Source organism: Heliangelus exortis, chromosome 10 (assembly GCF_036169615.1).
Source record: "Heliangelus exortis chromosome 10, bHelExo1.hap1, whole genome shotgun sequence".
Lineage (NCBI taxonomy): Eukaryota > Metazoa > Chordata > Aves > Apodiformes > Trochilidae > Heliangelus > Heliangelus exortis.
This window is the reverse complement of record NC_092431.1, coordinates 10,422,494-10,442,146: the sequence shown is the minus strand read 5'-3', so window position 1 is coordinate 10,442,146 and position 19,653 is coordinate 10,422,494. Positions and strand designations below refer to the sequence as shown.

The 19,653-nt window shown below is 37.3% G+C and overlaps 1 protein-coding gene across 50 annotated transcripts in view; it reads left to right on the top strand.

Moving 5' to 3' along the window:
- Window positions 1–18,273, top strand: part of CAMK2D (calcium/calmodulin dependent protein kinase II delta) — a 136,565-nt gene extending 118,292 nt beyond the window's left edge. For 15 of the 50 annotated variants that reach the window (XM_071753475.1, XM_071753453.1, XM_071753455.1 and 12 more), the window contains 5 exons: window positions 305–353; window positions 9,368–9,443; window positions 10,221–10,315; window positions 11,343–11,571; window positions 15,817–16,254. In XM_071753475.1, coding sequence (XP_071609576.1) covers window positions 305–353; window positions 9,368–9,443; window positions 10,221–10,315; window positions 11,343–11,571; window positions 15,817–15,880 — 513 coding nt within the window. In that variant the 3' untranslated portion in view covers window positions 15,881–16,254. Of the gene's footprint in view, window positions 1–304; window positions 354–9,343; window positions 9,444–10,220; window positions 10,316–11,342; window positions 11,576–14,034; window positions 15,684–15,765 lie in introns of those variants that run through there. The other 35 variants (XM_071753443.1, XM_071753446.1, XM_071753444.1 and 32 more) reach the window with 14 other exon arrangements.
- Window positions 18,274–19,653: the final 1,380 nt, after the last annotated feature.

Sequence of the window (19,653 nt, the reverse complement as noted above, 5' to 3'; positions counted from 1 at the left end):
ATTCACATAACATTTCAGATGAACTTGGGATTGTAAAGAGAAAAGAAGTTTCCTTTACATTCCTGTGAAGTAAAAGCATAAGACAGCAGGGAACACATTTCTGTTTCCTGCTGTAGAGAATGGCAGTATTTGACATCAGTTGCGGGTGTAAACGTCTTAATGCGTGTGTGTGACCATTTGTTTGTGATTTACATCCCACCCTGCTTCAAGGCTTTGCATGAATCTCTGTAACTAACAGTATCAAAGGTATGCAGATATTGCTGGGCTCATTTTATAAATTCTGTTTTCATTTACTTCTCAACAGGAATCAACAGAGAGTTCTAATACAACCATTGAAGATGAGGATGTGAAAGGTACGATTTTAAGCTGGAAACATTTGGACAGGCAATAACATGAGTTATGTGAATGTATTTCATCAGGTCATTAAACACTCCTTAGGCATTTAATCCTAATGAAACTTTTGAGAGAATATTATTTTTCCTGGTTTAAAATAAATTACTTTTATCCTCTTCTGTATTCCTTCTGACATGTTTCAAAACATGTACCTTTGACTTTTTATTTTCCAGAACTCTATTTGCCCTGATATTTTGGAATGAAGCATATGAAGTTATTACTTATTAACTAAGATTCTAATTATAACTGTAGCAGATTAAAAATGTGTAAGTCAGTGCTTTGTAACTCTTTATGTTGTTTTAGCATGGATAAGAGTTTGGGGTTTGCTTTTTTAATGTCACCATTTTAGTTTTTATTCTATTCAAATGCCAGTGTTTTTTCATGTTTCTCTTCCGTCCATACACTTATTTTTAACTCCTCTTATACTTCAGACAACTAGAAGCAATGATTTTTTAGTAAAATTGGTTCTGTAACTTCACAGACATTGGTTTTGTTTCCATTTTTTCTCCTGTAATATGATGTTTTTCATACTTACTTCAGTAGCATTAGGTTTTAATGTTTTATGCATTGTTTTCTAACAAAAACTCTCTTTCTAACTCTCTTTTTAGAAAAAAGAGAGTACTAAGTTTATGTATCTCAAGTTCACAGAAAAGATTGCTTTTAAACCTCAAAGAAAGATGTTATAAGTACACCTGAAACCCAATCCAGAGAGGATAGAAAAGTAAAATGTGGAGAATGGAAAAGAGGATTCTCAGTGAACCACTGAAATATGAGGTTTGCTCTATGCTGACATTAGTATAATGCCTTGGTCACTGGTAAAAACATGTATTAGAACCATTGTGCCCTAAAACACAGACATGAATCTCCTCAAGAGCTTCCTTCACCTCTGAAGAGCGTGGGAGAGTTTTAGAATTCAGAAGAGATTCAGATATAAAGCAGTTAGAATTCCAGCAAAATTATCTAACTTTTTGTTTCTGATTGGCTTTCAGAAAGACTGAGGAGCGCAGCTGGTGCACAGGCTGGTATCTGCAGCCTGCCGTGCTGCAGTTGTTCTCTCTGTGTTTGCATAGTTGGTTTTCCCTCAAAAGAAAGAAGATTTTCTGTCCAACTCTAGTAGCAATGCAGCTGGGAATTGTGACTGAGATTACTGTGTGAGCTGCACTTAGCTCTAATTAAGTCGCTGATGTTGGCACTTTTTTCTCAGAGTTTCTGTGAATCATTTCATTTCCACTTGTACAAAGTGTGGGGCTCATTACCAGCCAGTACCCACTCACTTGAAATAACAACCTAGTGATAATGGTTTGACTTTATGCGAAGGAATGGCATGATGAACAATTACAGGTATTTGCATCTCTTGCAGAGGAAAATACAATGTAGTTTACATTCATAGCACTTTGTGTTTCTTCCTTCAAACCATTATGTGTAGTTTAGCAACTAAGCTCATTAGATGAATAATTTAATTATCAGGCCTCCGTGTGATGATATAGCATCATGTTAAAACAGTAGGATTTTTAGAATTCTGTTGGAAGCTTAGCTCACAGAATTACATCTCAGAATAAAAGTATAAGAAAAGAAAATACATGTAGCTGTTTTACCTGATTCTTTTATATGAATCTGTAGAATAACGGGAGTACAGATATGGGTGGGCATGAGGAACTCCATTCCCAAAACAGAAAAAGGGATCTTGCAGTCATCACAGCTCTGAGACAAGGTGCTGGTTGTGTCCTTCTCCCTGATGCAGCTTAGTGACAGATGTCAAATGCCCAGGCAGATGACGTTTTCTGTTGTTTGTAGGTTCCTGACCTATTGCTAATATCTGCAGTGATGTTTCAGCATCAGGTCCGTGGCCTGATGCATGCAGGTCCCACTGCTTTGTTCACCAGATACCAGGTGCACATTTTATTCCAGTATTTAGAGATTTAATTTGATATTTATTTAAAAAAACAAATATAATCTTCCTGTCGTTAATTTCTTGAACACTTGCTTGGTTTTTCATTTTTTAGTATTCCTCTCACACTTCTAGTCTTTCCACCAGAGGCTGATTTTCATATTTTTCTATTAAAAATTAAAGCTAACAGTACCCTTAGGGTCTAATTTCTGGGATAATTCAGGGAATAAGCAGTCCTGCAACCCTGACAGCTATTACAAGCTTGATTTCTGGGTGTAGATTTTGGGTTTTTTTCTAGGACTACAGGTAGAAAGCTGTTGTATTGTCAGGAAAGGCTACTTAATGCTTTGCTTAGGAAGAAGTCTGTAGTGATCAGTGGCCAGTTAACTGTAAAGCAAATCTTTAGGGTGAAGAGACTATGTATGAGCAGTTTAAACATGAGAGGAAAATAAAATTGTGTTTAGTAACTTGTCTATTGGTAGTAGATAAAAGGCACGGGTAGATGCGTTTCTTGTTTATAAATTAACTCAGAAATTCTTCCGAGTGGAGAGACCTTGTGAGTTGAAACAGGGAATGCTGGCTCTGCTTGCATGTCCCAGTCCTGTGTTAGGGTAGTTGCACCAGCAAAGGTGAGCTCCAAACAGGGCCTTGGAAACACAAGCTGCGTGTGTTTGGTCTGAACCTTATTTTAAATCTGAGTGGGATTTTTGGTAGGTGCAATAGTGCAGGTGAGAGGGGAATCAGTCTCAGGGGAATCAGACAGGTGATGGGCTGTCTCCTGTCAGAGCTGCTGACAGGTTATGTTGAAAGCTTCATTCAGAGGGGGGAGCAGGACAGCATATGTCAATATGTAGTTGCCTATATATCAAACTTCAGCTACAAATACTGACAGCACAAACCACACAGGAGCTTAAAGAAGAGAGAAATTAATAGGGAAGACGTGGACCTGTCTAACATTCAAAACTAAAACATCAGTAACACCTGTCATAAGGCATTCCTCCTGTGGAATGTATCCTCAGAAAATCAATTAGGTACCTAAGGCTTTCAGATTTGAATGTGAGCAGCCTCATTTCCTGCTTCACTGGGTAGTTAATAGAGCTCAGACCACAGTTAATGTTTAACTGTAGGTGTTCATTTCTTATTTTGTTACTAAATTTAGGAACAGATGCATCTTGGATAATACTACTAGCTTTGAAAAAGCAGATCATTTTAGTTTCCCTGAAAGAGTATGGTGCATAAGTATGCCTACATACAGTACATTTTAAGAAAATGAACAATCTTTTATTTGTTCTATTAGTTCTGTGAATGAAAATATAGAAACAAGGACATTTCTTTGCCTGTATGTTGCATCAAATAAACCTCTGAAAAATCCAGTTAAAAAGGGCAGGTAGCATCCAGTTTAAGGAATGGATCAACAGTCAGTTTAAGTAACTACCTGCTCTGAGGCAGGAAAAGTAATAGCTGAAACTATTCTGGTAAAGCTTCTTGGTGAAGCCAAGATGGTACTACTGCATCTGGTAGTGCACCTAGCAATTCAGTTTCGTTAAATGATTTACAAATTAGACTACAAATTTAGAATTTGCCAAAACACTTGAAGTCAAAACAGTGTAAATTAAACCAGACTTCCTTGAATTATTGTATCCTGAGGCTTCAAAATAACTTTATCTCAATAACAGGAATATTTCATTTCTTTAAATAATCAAGATTAGTGACCAAAGAAACCGTTATGTCCCCATAACTTCACCTGTCCTCAACTTAGTTTGACAAATGGGCCATTCTGTGGTAGTACAATTTGAGAAATGGCTGTGGTGTTTGGTTTTCTCTGTAGCTGTAAATTTTCCGAGAATCAGTAGTCCTGTAGCCTGAAAACATTCTGAAAATTAAAAGTACCTAAGGTCTACCAAGAACAGTATAAATCTGCTGGTGAGGTTAATGATGTGTTTCTGCAGCCATGGTTTTACAGTGAAGTTTTGCTGGGATCTGTTTCAGAATCCTAATACAGGTTAGAAAATTCTCTGCAATATCTCTAGGAAGAGGATATTGGAGATGTGTAGCTCTGGCAGACTTATATATAGCAGGAAAAAGATAACTGCCACAAACAGCTGAAGTAATGAACAATTTTCACCAGCAGCAAGCAATATTAAAAAAAAACAGTGAAAGTTAATATTGCTGAGGCTTCTTTGGTAAACTACCTGGGAATTACTGGGCTTGCTGGAGACAATGAGACAGGCTCCGATGATTATGGTTTTTGAATTACATCACAGAAGAATTCAAGTCAGTGTTTTCCAAGAACAAATTTGAGAATTTAGAAGAAAAAAAAAATACACTTTGGAGTGAGACTACAGAGTTTGTGATATGAGGTGGTGGTCAGAGATGTGTGCAATTTTTTGGTGTTAAGAGTGTCTGGGAAATGAGAAGGGCTCCCAAGATCAGATGGATGGATACCCGCACCTGGCATCTGTTTTCCTGACAGCACAGTGGCAAGAAGGTGGGAACCAAATTAGTCTACGGTGTTAGCTCTGTCTAGTAGGAGGCTGAATTCACTCTGTGTTTGTTGTTAAGTAGCAATTATTACAATTATCAGTATACATTATAATTTTAAACAAGAAAAATACTGATTTCTTAGTTGGTAAGCTTGATAAGTTTTAATCTGCTGTCATATACATGGGAAAATGATGATGTGAATGTGGTGTGATGAGAAAAGACAAGTCAAGGAAGGATTATTGTATAATTAAAATGAGTCCTGTAGAATAAAACATCTCCATCCCAGCCCTGGGTGCTTGAGGCCCTGAGGAATAGAAGGTATTGCAGTTTTCCCATGAGTAAAATAGGCAAATTCCCCTTTTTTAGAATTATTGTTTGGGAAATATTGTTTCTGCTGCTGCTGCTGCTGTTATCTCAACACGTCATTGCTTTTTAAAGTTTATTCAGAAGGGAAGAAATGTAGAATTGAGGGTTATTATTGATTTTCCATTTTAAAACTGGTGGACAATGTGAAGATTTCTCTGAATTGTTAAAATGATTAAGTTGGAGAATAGTTTAAATAAAAATGTACCCAGCAGCAAACCTTGCTAATGACTCAGTTATCAAGAGTGTAAATGTAATTTCTTGAGACAGTCACCAGATTCTGTGATTAATGTAACATGTTGGGAAGCCATAGCGCAGTGTCTTGAAGGTGCAGTGACCATGACATAGCTTTGTTCTGAGACAACAGGTGATTTGTCATTAGAAAACATTGCCATCATTTGCCATGCAGTATAAATATTAGTAGAATTGTAGAGTAGCTCCAAGGAGAGAGCATCTTTAGAAATAAACAGCTTCATATAAATCAAACTATGTAGGGCATTATGAAAAGTTGCTTAACATCACATTATGGTACAGGTTTAAATAAGAGGTGCATTCATTTTGTTTGAAGTTTTTTGTCAGTATAGAGTGGAAAAGTACTGGGGTTGTTTTTCAGATATTTACTTATGTATCTGATGAATTAAATTTTTTTCATTGGGCAAGTAGGAGGTTTACAGGTTTTCAGACAGGTGAATGACAGGCGATAGCCTGACAAAAAAAACCAATCCATCCTGGACTTTGTCTACCCATACATAATATGATGAATAAGACTGAACCTATGTAATCAGCAGGTGCTAGGAAAGAGATGTTACATGTAAAGTGATAGCTCAGATGTCTTAGTTCATATCAGTTGAAGGTTAAGCAGTGAGGGGATAGATAAGCTCTGATCTTATATGTTATGTACACTAAGTTCTCATAAATTCTGCAAGGCAGAGCTCCTGGAGCATGTCTTTTCCCTGAGGATATAGATATTTTTAATGTAGATTCAGTCATTCATTTATTCATGCAGCACCTCCTTTTCTTCACAGAAAGTATTTTCTTGGAATATTTATCAAATAATTGTAAGAGAAAATGTAAGAGAATTTTCAAATATTGGTGTGAAGAAAATGGTTTTGAAAAAGATTTTATGACTTTTGCAGTATTTCTCTGCTTCTGAAGCAGTATTCCACACTGTCAATTTGAACAGCATCTGGTACATCATAGCTGGAACAGGATAACATTTCTAGTCTCTTCCTCTTTCTTTTCAAACTTCTGGTCATTTTCAGAGGATAGAAATAACATCAGTGGGTGTATGCTTTCCGTCTAATCGCTATATGAAGTTCTGATCATAAAGAAAGCTAGGTTCCCCCATACTGTGCCATTCGATTTTAGCAGAGCAATGTCACCTTGATAAGGTCTGGACTATTTGAAAATGATAGCACAGTGGGTGGGATTCATCTCCCCAGATGTAGACATCCTCCATAATGTAGGTATCTATATTTGAGCTGGTTGTCTAGACTTTCTTTAGTCAACGCAAATAGGTCAGATGAGTCACACTTGTCTTAAAGGTCTATTTTAGGCTATGATGAATTGTGCCCTGAAAGTGCTTATTTCTCTCCATTGGCTTTCAGGCAGAGGAGCTGAGAGAACAAACTCACTTGTCTGTACTTATACATGTACAAATTGCTTTTGTACAGATTTTTGTGAGATTAATCCAGTCTGATGTGTACCAGCAGTACTGAGCTGAAAAGTTTTAAGGGTTTGGGGTTTTTTTTCCTCAAGAAACAATATGTGAGCGAGTAAGAAGTGGAATAATTTTAGTCATCTTCAAATTCATGTGCTAATCTATGAACAGGCTGCCTCCCTTGTCTGGAAAGGTGCTTCACTGCTTAGCAGAGATGTCATCATACGTTCAAAGCAAAAAGTAGTAAGATTAAGATGATTTGTCTTGCCATAATTCGATTAGAATTTTTGAGTTTTACTCCTGTATCTTAGAGTATTTTTGTCATTTACCAGACAAACTCTTCCCTGATGTGAGACTGGATGCAGTCCTTGTGTGATGAGATTTTAATGGAAGAGAATAGGCAACCATAATGCTCATAGCTCCTAATGCCACAGAAACAGTGTGTTCCTGTGCAGTCCATCATCTCATCCCACTGTGATGGAGCACACGGATCTCTGGCCACCTTTAACTAATTGTCTCTAGCCAAATGAAAGCAAACAGATATCTCCATGTGTTTTACATCTCTTGCATATGGAAGCTACAGTACCTTTGTAAAGGTTTTCATTGCTTACATTGTTACCCAATAACCTGATCTCATGACTATGTAGGTTTCTATGTCATTTTCCACTGTCTGACATAATAGTCTGTAATTTTTAGTGTCTGATTGGAATATGTGACTAGGTTATTTAGACAAATCCTTTGGTTTAGTTATATGCATATGAGATGTAGCATGGAAACTTGTGATTTCCTCACTGCATGAAACCTGTATATTCTGCATTTCTTTTTGTCAGCTTTTCTAACACTGCACTGTTCTTTCTTATTCAGCCATCCCACAACTTGGCTCGTGCTGACAGTGCCATACAACAGCCACAGTTTGGTCTGTGTTATTTAAACATATGACAATGGAGCCATTGCCCAGCTGCAGTCAAAACTTTTCTTCATTATAATTCTTTGTTCTTTCCACAATCTTTGTGAAAAATAAGGCAATTCATACTTGGAATATTCTTACCCATTATGCCACCTAGTAGTCAAGAACTGAAAAAAAAGCCTTGGTAGACCTTTATGTCCACTATTTTTTTTCTCCATTACTTCTTTCCTTGCTAGTTTCTTTTTGCTGCTTTTTATCTGAATATATTAGGTTTCTACTTACTAAGTGAGCTGGTGGATCATACAAGAAATTGAAAGGTTCTTTAACACCATGATGCCAGGTATTGCAGTACAGCATTGGAGACTTGCCTTCTGCCTATGTGCCCAAACAATTTCTTTTTGAAGAAGAATGTGAGCTTTCTTAGTACTTCAATTCTAACATTCCAGGCATATTTGTGTGTGTGTGTATGCTATTAGTCTTGTCTCTGTGTAGGAGTGTGCACAAGAAATACAACTATTGATTGTACAAGAGCTACTGCAGCCTAGTTGCTTGCATTTCTTTTTATTTCAAGCTTGGTCTTCCAGATTGATTTTCTGAGGTGTTATAAGGAGTTCAGTGTAAGTTATATCCTTGCAAATATATCAGTAAAATCTGATGCCATTTAGCACTGAACTCACAAAAATCTGAATTTGAGAGCAGTGCTACTCTGGTTGAACTTAATCAGTAAGAGGTTGAACTTTACCAAATGATGCATATAAACCTCTGTTCCTCAAAAACCTCTCTGAAAGCAGAAGTCCAAGCAAAGTCAGAATTTTCAAAGTAAAGTCAAATTTTCCATCTTGATAAAGTCTCTTAAGCTTTGCCCTTCTCTCCTAGCTCATATTAGTAATAACCATACCACTGTGCTGACATTTGTTTGCTGTGCACTGTTTCAGTGTAACTCCTATCAACATTAACAAATACTGAACTGTGGCCTTATTGTGTGGCTGGTAAAGGTGAAACTGCTTTACGTTTGCCTTTTGAGGTTTATGCAAACGCTTCTTGATTTTGAATATTCTTACTTGAAATACATATTCTGCTTGTTGTTTTCAACATATCATTATGTTACTATTTAACATTTACTTTTAGTAGTTAGTAGGTGTACTGATCCATCTCCAAATGATCTAAGTGAGGTTTATTGTAATACAGATGTGATAAGCATTTTACAGGTGCAGGATAGGCACAACCACAGAAAGCTACAGTGAACACCAAGTGTTAGAAAGACTCATGAAAATCAGTATTAGGCACTTAAAATGTAAAGGCTCTATGTGGATTTGCACCATCAGAGCATTGCTTGTAACACAATAATTGGTTTCCTTTAATTGGAAGTTAAGGGTTGGGGTTTGCATTTGGGTTTGTTTTGCTTTTTAAATAGCAGATCCTTTAGTGAAGAAAAGAAGATTAGAAGCATGGTAGGATACTGGATTGATCTTGCCATGTGTTCAGTTTCCTCATGAATACAGGAGTGGTTTACACTGCCAAAACAGTGCAAAACTGTACTGTAACATCATGTCCTTGCACCAACTGACGAATGACAGAAAACCTTTGTTACAGCTGTCCTTCTGACAGCCTTTCAGCTCTCACCTTCCACTTTGCCTTCCATTTTAAGAGTGGTATTTGTATCTCTCCCTAGCTCGTAAGCAGGAGATAATCAAAGTCACTGAGCAGTTGATTGAAGCTATCAACAACGGGGACTTCGAAGCTTACACGTAAGTTTTCTCACTGCAGCAGGAATGGGGAGAGTTCATGTATTTCACACTGTATTCATAAATACGTTTATTTACATGTAAGTATGTATGTGTTTATATTCATGTATTATTGAAGTTCCTTCTCAGATGCCCCGAATGTACTACTCTCCTGAGACAGGACACAAAATATGTATGCAGTGGTCTATTTTGAGGTACAAAAGTAAAGTCATATTTATGATTTAGGATACATAAAACATATTAGAAGCCTTAGAAGAAAATTCTATTGTACATACAGGTTATTATTAGCTAGGATCCCATTTTTATTTCAGAGCCTTAAAGACCACATGGAATTTAGGTTCCACAAGCCCCTATTGAGGACTGTGCAAAAATTTATGAGCGGGGGAGAAGTGGACTTCTCTCTGCAAAGACACAATTTTATCACTGCTTCTCTTCTCTGTCTACCTCAAAAACATTCCTCAGCATTTCTTTTGGTCTCCTGTGTTTCTCTGAGTGGATGCTATCCTGTTGCAGCACAAGTCTCACAGTTCAACAGTGATACTGCTTGTCTTGTTTCAAGATTTGCCAGCAGTAAACCTTGGTTTGGTGCAATCACATTAAAATCTTCATTGTACACATGTAAGGGGAAACCTACTGAAAATTATTACCTAAATTTTGTCAGATAAAAAAAAAACAACTGCACAGAAGCAGAGGAATAAAGGAAACATTTAAGAGAAAGTCTTACCAAAGCTGTATTAGATAGCTTAATGTGTTTATTACACAATTTCTTCTTTTCCACAGAAAAATCTGTGATCCAGGTCTTACGTCTTTTGAACCTGAAGCTCTGGGTAATCTGGTAGAAGGGATGGACTTTCACCGGTTTTACTTTGAAAATGGTAAACATTTCCTTTTTCATCTCTGAATCTTCATCTTTTCCTTGTGACTGTGCTTCTCCAAAATCAGCATTTTGATTTGGGAGTTAACTGATTTGGGCATGTGAAGGGCCTATTATTTTCTTCATTCAGAGTTCTTCTGTATGTGTTTCTTCCTCCTGTTTCTGCTGCACATATTCAAGAGTCAGAGGGCACCTTGGGTAGCAAAGGAAAGCTTTGAATATTTGGAAGGAAAAAGTCAAATTGTACAAAAGAAAAAAACAAGCACTAGATATGTTATTCTCATTCATTTTTTTTTTCATTAGGGAAAAGAGAAAATCATGCTGTAAGTGTAATTACTGCTGAGGATCCAATCAGCTGTCTTTCACATATGAAAATATCAATATATATACCTCATATATATATTACAATCATGTCAGCTATAAGAAAGAAAAAATGCCCATAGAGTGTATTTAGTTAAGTTTTGGAGGATCAAGTCCTGTAGGTTATAATTTTAGAGCAGACGTAATAAAACATTGTAACCTAAGAGACGAGTTTGTCCGGTAATTCCTGAGAAATGTCTGAGCATAAAATGGGATAATTGTATTCCTAAATTCTTGTTCATCTCCAAAACAGCACAATAGCATGTCACAAGCGTGAGCTGACAGCTGAATTATTTTAACTGAAAATACTAAGTACAAATGTCATTAGACATAGCAGTAAAAGAGAAGTTTTGGGAAAAGTCAATTGGAAACTCCAGATGGTGGCTACCACTGTATTTAATCCACGTATATATATGCATTAAATAATATGCATTTAACTGGTGTCCTTATGGGACAAGGGAAAACTTACCTTATGCTGTGACTGTTCTCATTTTTACAGTGGATGTGACCTGTCTGTCAGCCATGATTATCAGTAAATAAGAATTACTGTTCTGTATCTGCTAAGCTTGAGATTTTTGGTTTGTAAAACGGGTCAAGATGAGTTATTTTGGCTTACATGGAGAGAATGTAATTTATCCTGCATGTGTTTGTGTGTGTTTGTTTCCTAGCTTTATCCAAAAGTAATAAGCCAATCCACACCATTATCCTCAATCCTCACGTCCACCTGGTGGGTGACGATGCCGCATGCATTGCGTACATCCGGCTGACACAGTACATGGATGGGAGCGGGATGCCAAAGACAATGCAGTCTGAGGAGACGCGGGTCTGGCACCGCCGGGATGGGAAATGGCAGAATGTTCATTTTCACCGTTCAGGGTCACCAACAGTACCCATCAAGTAAGAAACAATTTTGACCACAAGCTTAAACAATATTGGCCAGACCAAATAGTCAAATAGCTACTTTCGGCCTTAAAAACTATGAAACCATCTTCTTAATGGTGTAATTTCTTGTGGTCATTTGTTCAGTGTATATTATATTCAGTAATGTGCATATAGTATTGGTGCAAATATTTTTTAAATAATGCTTTTTTGGTTGTTGTTTTCAACTTTGATGCCCACTGATCCAGCTCAGTCCCTGCTTGAAGGACAGAAAAATGTTTTAACGTAGATAAGGCCTGATATAAGCAATACACAATAAAATTGGAAACCCTGATATAGAATTTCAGGAAAACCTGAAAAACTAAAAAGCAATAGGATTCATGTAGCTGTCAGAGCTGATGAGAAAGTTTCAAGGGAAAAAAGTATCACTGTTCTGAAAGACTGAGTTTTGAGTAATATTTTTTGTGCTTTCCAGCTGTCTGTGTTTACTGAGGCCCAGTTCTGACCACTGCAAGTTCATTTTGAGCTAGTTTAGGTATTTACTTTGTAAATTAAGTCATACAAGTAGCTGTCGCATTCTTATCTCTTTTCCCACACACTCTTTGCTTAACTGTGGCATAGTCACTGATAGTCAGGACATCTGTTTGAGTAAGCCCAGATCTCTCCCCTCATCATTTTTCTCGTTCACTTGGGCATCTCTGCTCACCCTCTCACCCCCTCAGAGTCATGCCATGACAGTGTGCATAAACCTGAATTCCCTGAGCCACATTTCCAGCAGTGCCTATTACAGCATGCTTATCATTGCAGTAACAAGAGTCAACAAGCTTCTAGAGCTTCTGCTCAAGCCCTTTGCTTTTCTTCTGCTTGCAGCCTTCACCAATGCTGCTGTGTCTCAGAGCCCAACTTCACTGACTTCTGACTTAAGTGAGGCTGTTTGCAGCCTTGGTTTGCTGAGGTGCATTCCTCTGTATGGGATATAATTATGGTTTTGTGAGGTGTCTTAATACAGATAGTGTCTGAATTTCCTGGTGTGGATGCTATGAGCTTAGAGTACATCCTTCAAACTTAATCATGTCCCATACTTTACTTCTTGCAACACCATTCTCCCATATGAAATAATACTTGATAAAGTAAAGAACATGATAGAATAAAGTGTTAAAATTAAGTGGGGATGAATATTTTTGTTTGTTTGTTTACGAAAAAATAATTTGATTACTTAGTGATAACTATTGCATTTAATTTTAAAAGGTGAAACCAGTGGGAGCAGGAGCCATGTCATCCTTTACTTTTCACATTCCAGCTGCACTGGCAGTGTTTAAACAGATAATACTGATATGCAGTATTATGTAGATTATCGAGCTTTTCATAAAGCAGTGTTTTGTCAAGGGATCTGACTTGAGTGTGTGAAGAGCCAGAAAGCAAAAGTGAAGTAGGTTCATCTGTCCCAGTGCACCCTGGGCAGGAAGTGTCTATAGAAAAATAACATGAATTGGACTGTAGAATTCATATTTTCCTTTGAGATTTTTTTTTCCCTGCTTTTTTATTGAGAGAAGTTCTTTTGAAGGAGGTCAGTGTCAGTTTTTTTAACTTAACCATATTAACAGAAAAAATCCTAAAGAGAAATGTTAATTTATTGCATTCATTCTTAGAAACCAAAACCAGAGGGCAACAAAATAGCCATCTTATTACTATCTTCATGGAAGATTATAGAATTTGCCCTGTATAATTCCTGTAATAATTCTTTCAGTAAGACTTTTTATATACTGAATAGCTACTGTAGCTCCTTCTTTTTGAAGGAAAAGTGTTGTATCAGGAGCTTCACTACTGATTTCATGTAAAGTTTGCATGCGTGATGGGCTGATGTGGGTTGGGACATGTGCTGCTCCTACCAACATTCTCTTGAGACTGCACATCTCAAGATGTGCATCTCAAGGGGAAGCTGGCGTACATACGGATCTGAGATTTGACCCTCAGAAGCAGTGACACTATTTAGGACCTGTGTAATGTCAGTTCTTTGTGATTGCTTGTGCTTTCTAGTAAAGGTACAGATTTGGGGGACTGCTGAGGATGGAAGGAGAAGAGGCTGAGAGGTAATTTTTTGAGAAGCCAGGGTTGTGCCTGTGTCAGTTGAGTGTTCTGAGCTTGTGGGGTTAGATAGAAAAGAGTTCAGGTGCCCAACCTGAGGAGTAGCAGCTCAAAGCCTTAGAACACAGCTAAGGCTTAAGGAGAGGTGCTCTGAGATTGCAGTGGAGCCCTAGATGTGTAACTGCTTTGTATCACTGGAACCACTATCATATAAATCCCTTAGCTAGCCCTCATCTGGAATTCAGAGGGGGGATTTATTGGAGTTGCTCATATCACACTATTCTAAAGTATTATTGGTCTGATGGTTAGAAGCCTGACTTCCCAGCCTAAATTTTGGTTCTATTTCAATTTATCCTTGATTATTTTTATTTCGTCATTGTTCTATACTGGGGATAGCCATGCAGACATGAGCTGTTTTCTATGAAGGTTGGTTACATCACTTCCCACCTTCCATTTTTATCAGGTAAGTAAACACAGCTAACTTGACTGTCTTTTTCTGGTAGGATCTCCATTTTCCTGGCCACCTTAATAGTTCTTCACTGTCTTTTTTGGTTTGACATTTGTCTTTTGGCTTGGATTCTTCTGAAATACTGCATACAATTGTGGTCAGGGCTTTATTTAACTTCACCATGTCTTTTCCCTGTTGAGAATGCTAGATCTGCTGTTTTCTGGCATGATTTTTATACTTCTTGTCATCTAGATCACATCAGCAGATCATGTAAGACAGCTGTGTATTGATCCTCAACTACCATTTCCAGCCAGTGAGCTTATAGAAACTTCTTCTGAATGTGCAGCTTTGTGCTTCCTAATATTACACATAACATTTCTGTTAACATACATGGAACATTACCCAGCCCTCAAGGTTGTCTGGTTCTTCTTGCACAATACTCCAGGTTTCCTTTGTGTTTATGGTGCTTTGCACCCAAGTGTAAGTATACTCCATGAGCCCAGTCCTGCTGCTTGTGCTCAGGTCATTGGTAAAGGCCAGTCAGTTTCCTCCAGGCAGGCAGGTCTACTTGCAGATCAAGCATTGCCATTTTCCTTATTTTACATATTCTTTCTCTAATCACTATCTTATCAAGTTTAACTGGTAGCTTCCCATGTAGCACCATGCCAGAACTCATCCTGATGATCTTTTGGACTGCCTAGAACTTCACCTTCACTTTTCCCAGTCAGAGCAGCAGGATACCAATAGATTCACTTTGGAAAACTACCGGAGAAATGCAATTAATATACTGTACAAGATTATACTTTCTTTCTTTCTTTCTTGTCATATTTGAAATGTATACAGTCTACTACTATTCATTGAATGATCACACATACACAGCAATGATGGGACTTCTGTAATAGAAGAGTAGCTTACCCATAATGTCTGAAGAAGAATTAAAAATCTAATAAACTTGCAAAAGCAATTACAGCTGTGATCTGGTTTTGCAAACCTAGTATGGTAGGGTATGTCAAATCAGTTGCTGTGAGCACAGTAGCTTGTTTTGGGGACTACAGTAAGGAGCATCCATAAACCTAAGGAGACAACTGATCTTTGGTACCTATGGATATGGAAGTGTTGCCTGATGGCAGATAATTTATTTTGAAAATAATATAAGCACAAATGTATGATTAGTTTATGAATAAATTTTATTTGCAGCTTTTGCTGCAAGTCAGAAAAGACAAACTGTTTTTGTCTTGTCCTTTGTTTTTCTCTGAGTGATGAGATTGATGATAGAATATTTTGCTCTATATTCCATGATCTTAAGAAGCTGTGCAGATATGTTCCTGCAGAGCCAGGTCTGCACATACACAGAGAATGGACCTGTGTGATACAGGCAGTCAAAGGGCTGTCAGACCTAAAACTGACTCCCAAACCTAAATTCAGACCTGAGGCTCCCAAGCTTACATTCCCTCACTTATCACACTTTACACCTTTGTATGTTTTCATAAGTTAAATAGCAGCCAGCAGGAAAACTTGAATGAAGTGTTTGTTCTGTGTTTGTACAGTGCCTAGCACAGCGGGATCCCCACCATGACTTCAGCCCCTAGATGCTACGGTAATACAAATGATATTATAAACCAAGTTAGTTAACTACTTGCTTACACATTCCTTTTCTTGCATTTTCTCCTTACATACAGCTCTAGCATGTCTCGCATGTAAATGACATCTGATTCTTCCTTGTTCCTCAGTTCAGTTTTTGTGTGGGAATCTCACGCCATGGCAGTGGCTGTAATGTACATGCCAAGGAAGTAAGTTCATCTCAAGAGATTCACATCTGAATTCTGTCCTCCCTTCTCTAAGACATCAGTTAAGGCACTTTGGCTTCCTACCTCAGTTTCCTGTTTAATTTAACAGCCTCTGGCATGTTGTAAAGATGAAAAATGTCTGTAAAGTCATTTGGAAAGTAAAAAAGAATGCTTTGCCTGAACATTTGAATTTTTTTCCCCTTGGTTTCCTTCACAATATTATGTTAATTGACCTTGACAAGATTTTAATAGTATTGGCTAACACTTAAGCATATACTGTTACCTGGTGGTGATATTACTTCAGTAATGGCAATGTTGTTTTCTTTTTCTCCTTCCTCCTAGCTAAAAAACATCAGCGGTGCTGCTCTTGCATTTTCTGTACCCAACGCACCTGGTTGATTACCATCTTGGCCATCCCGTTCTCTTCATGCATGTTTCTGAGTGCATGAAGTTGTGAAGGTTCTTCATGTAACACATTTGTGATGCACCATGTTGCTGTATATTCCATCTGTACACTGTTAACATTTCAATGAAGGTGATGTTCCACGCAAATAAAGAATAACAAGGCATAAGAGACAAAAGAAAGATGTTTGATGGACAGCAGTAAATACAGAATACATTTGTCACTTTCTCCATTTATGCCAAGTTTTGACAGACAACTTTAAAATCTATCCTGTTTATTAAAAAAAGAAAAAAAAAAGAAAAAGTACATTTTACATTTCTTTTTAAGAACTCTCCTTTTTGCCCTCTTCTGAGTTACAGGATTTTGCTTTGGTTCTGGTAGGAATGGTTAAGATTTCTGCTGGCAGCTCTGTTACTCTAAAACAGATTTTATTATAGCATACAGACAGACAAAATCACTGATAAATATGGAAGTGATAATATCTTGGCTTTGTACCAGCTAAAGCCTTTTTAGTTTATTAGTCTGTGTAAACTGGAAAAATCTTATCATTTGCTGGCTTAGTTGCTGCAGAATTAACTGCCAATGTTCTGGTGTGCCAGCAGTTGCTTTTTTTGTTTGAGTTTTTACCTTTGTTTTCTTACTATGTTAAATGAAAATTACTATTGGATGATTAAGCAAAATTGAAAATTGTGAGAAACTAAGTGAGACCGAGGGGCAGGTTTTGAGGATTAAAATGGAAGAATAGAGACTTATTATTTTATAGAATAGAGATTTATTATTTTTTTTTATCACTATTAGTGTGTACTGTACATTTTTTAAGGAGGCTTTAAAAAATACAAGATTCTGGTTAGGCTCTAGACCAGTTGTTAATGCACTCGAGAAATATAGGCCTTAAAAGCTTAGTATAAAGAGTTTACGTACTTTACACTGCTGCTGTTGCTTCTCTGGAAATGTATTCTGGATACACTGGTTTTCTAGTAAGACTCTTAACACTTTATGACGGATTTGTTCCCCCCCTCCCTCCAATCTGCTCTTGGTTTCTGTAAATCCTCATGCAGCAAACAGGATCAAGGCGACCACGCTGGCAGCACCGCCGGCTCTGCTTGTTGCCAGTCCCTGGCTGCTGCGCAGGGAATGCTCTCGGTGTCACTTCAGAACACAAACTTGTAACAGGGACTTGTTTTCCTTCCCTTGTGTTGCTGTGAAAACATCCTTGCAAGCAAGGTTTATTCCTTTCCAATTTTAACAGAAAGATACAGGGATTGGTTATTTCTTCTCCATTTGTTAATTGTTCTGTTACCAACAGGGCTCACTGTTTGCTGCAGCGCTGGATAGTGCATGAGATCTCAATCAGTGTCCTTTTTAGCACTTAAAAATTTACAAAGTTTTTTTAGGAAACAAATTAGGAAACACTTCCTAATTTGTACCATTTCACCTTTCTGTGTTGATTACTAATCAAAAGCAGTTCTTAAACATTTTGATGTTGTTACTAGTGGATGTATAGTAGATGGATTTAAGCTTCTCTGATAATTACTACATGATTTTAAACAATATATATTTAAAATAAGCATCTACAATAAATGTGTTGAGCCATATTAACCTGCCAATGGGATCTGTGAAAAAAGTAATGGCCTAATTTTTTTCCTCATTAATTACTTTACTTTTTTTTTTTTTTTTTTTTTTTTTTTTTTTTTTTTTTTTTTTGTGAAGCAGCTATAAGTGGCATAACTATATTTAAAATTAACAAGTTAGGTGTAGGGTGTTTTTTTTATACTTCTAACATAGCATGTGGTGTTGACGTATTACTGTAGACCAAGTTTGTCTTCCACACCAAGACGTGAAGAAATTGTGATTTGTTCTCTCCACCACAATGGAATTATACACCTCTGTCATTTTGGAACACTGCAATTTATCATGGGACACAGTGTACATATTTCTTGCCATAATGGTAAATGATTGATATATTTAAGAATTAATAAATTTGTGATTTCTGCTGACACTGTGCTTGTGTGTTGTTTCGCAATTAATCGTGATTTTTGCACTGGAAAATGGAGCCTCTGTTTCAATTAACCAGTCAGAAGCACAAATGTAGTTTCTTACCAGCCAAATTTTCAGCTTGGAAATAGGAGTGTTTGCTTTCCTGGTTTGTCTTTTAGTTACTTCTTAGATGCTTTTTCCAAGGACACAGTTGTACACCACTTAGGCTGTACTGTTCAATTTCACACATACCTTGTATTCTAGGGTCCATCTTTAGAAATGTTGCAGGTAGTTGGCACATCTCTGTAGCCACCTTACTGGTTCATATGCTCAGCCTGCAACACAAGATGCTGTAAGCACAGTTACACTACATCAACTGTTGCAGACTGCAAGATGCATGAAGTCCATAATAATGTGAAATCAAAAATAAGTAGCAGTTAAAAGCTGTCATATATATCTACAGTGATTTTGGGCTCTCTTATCCTATGCTGAGTCACAAATGAGAAGAGCCTTTTGTACCAGCAAAGGAAAAAAAGAAAAAATAGTTAGGAGAGAGCTCAGAGGTTTGGAACGTTTTGGTAAACACAAGAGGAAGCAAAGGAGGTTTACTCTGTTGGGAGGCTTTATATTTTGTCATATCACATCTAACTACTTTGTTTACTCATTTTTTCCACTTAAATGCTATTCCAGAAATCTATTTGACTTCCATTTTTACTGTGAGCCTGCAGTAAGCTGTTTTCCAGCAGTGGAATTGCTGCTTATTTCAGGTATGTAGAGATATTGTAAAGCATGACAAGGAGGGGAGTGGGGAGAATACATTTGCTAAATACCAAGGTTGAAGATTTGGAAGAGGGAAGAGTCTTTTTTTTGGAGGGGAGGGGGGGGCTATTGTTGCGGATATGAGGATTGTTGCACAAATGTTTTCATGTGCTGCCTCCTGGCGGCTTTTTGTGATGGTGCTTTCTATTTAAGAACTCATAGGATGCTATTTGTTCTGAGCAGAAAGGGAGCCAACACGTTCATGCATTCACTTTTTTAATGTGAGTAATGGAGCACAGTATTCCAGAGGCTAAAGATACCCATTTGCTTGAATAATAGGCTGTACACATACCTGAAGGAATTAGATTGATGCTGTTTTCTGAAAATGTGCTCCCAGGACACAGTAAAGAAAATAATATACAACTGTACGAGATAGATGCTTAAATCCAGAGTACATTGTTTCAAAGTTAAGCTTCACTGTTTATATAATGATATTATTCCTTTGTAATATATCCTCTCCCTGGACAGTGTGATTGCAGAAGACAATTATTTCATTCTCAGGGCTTTTCTTTCTTAAATTTGTACAGTCATACTTTATACATAACTCCCCTTAGACCATTAGTCAAAAAGTTAATTAGTTA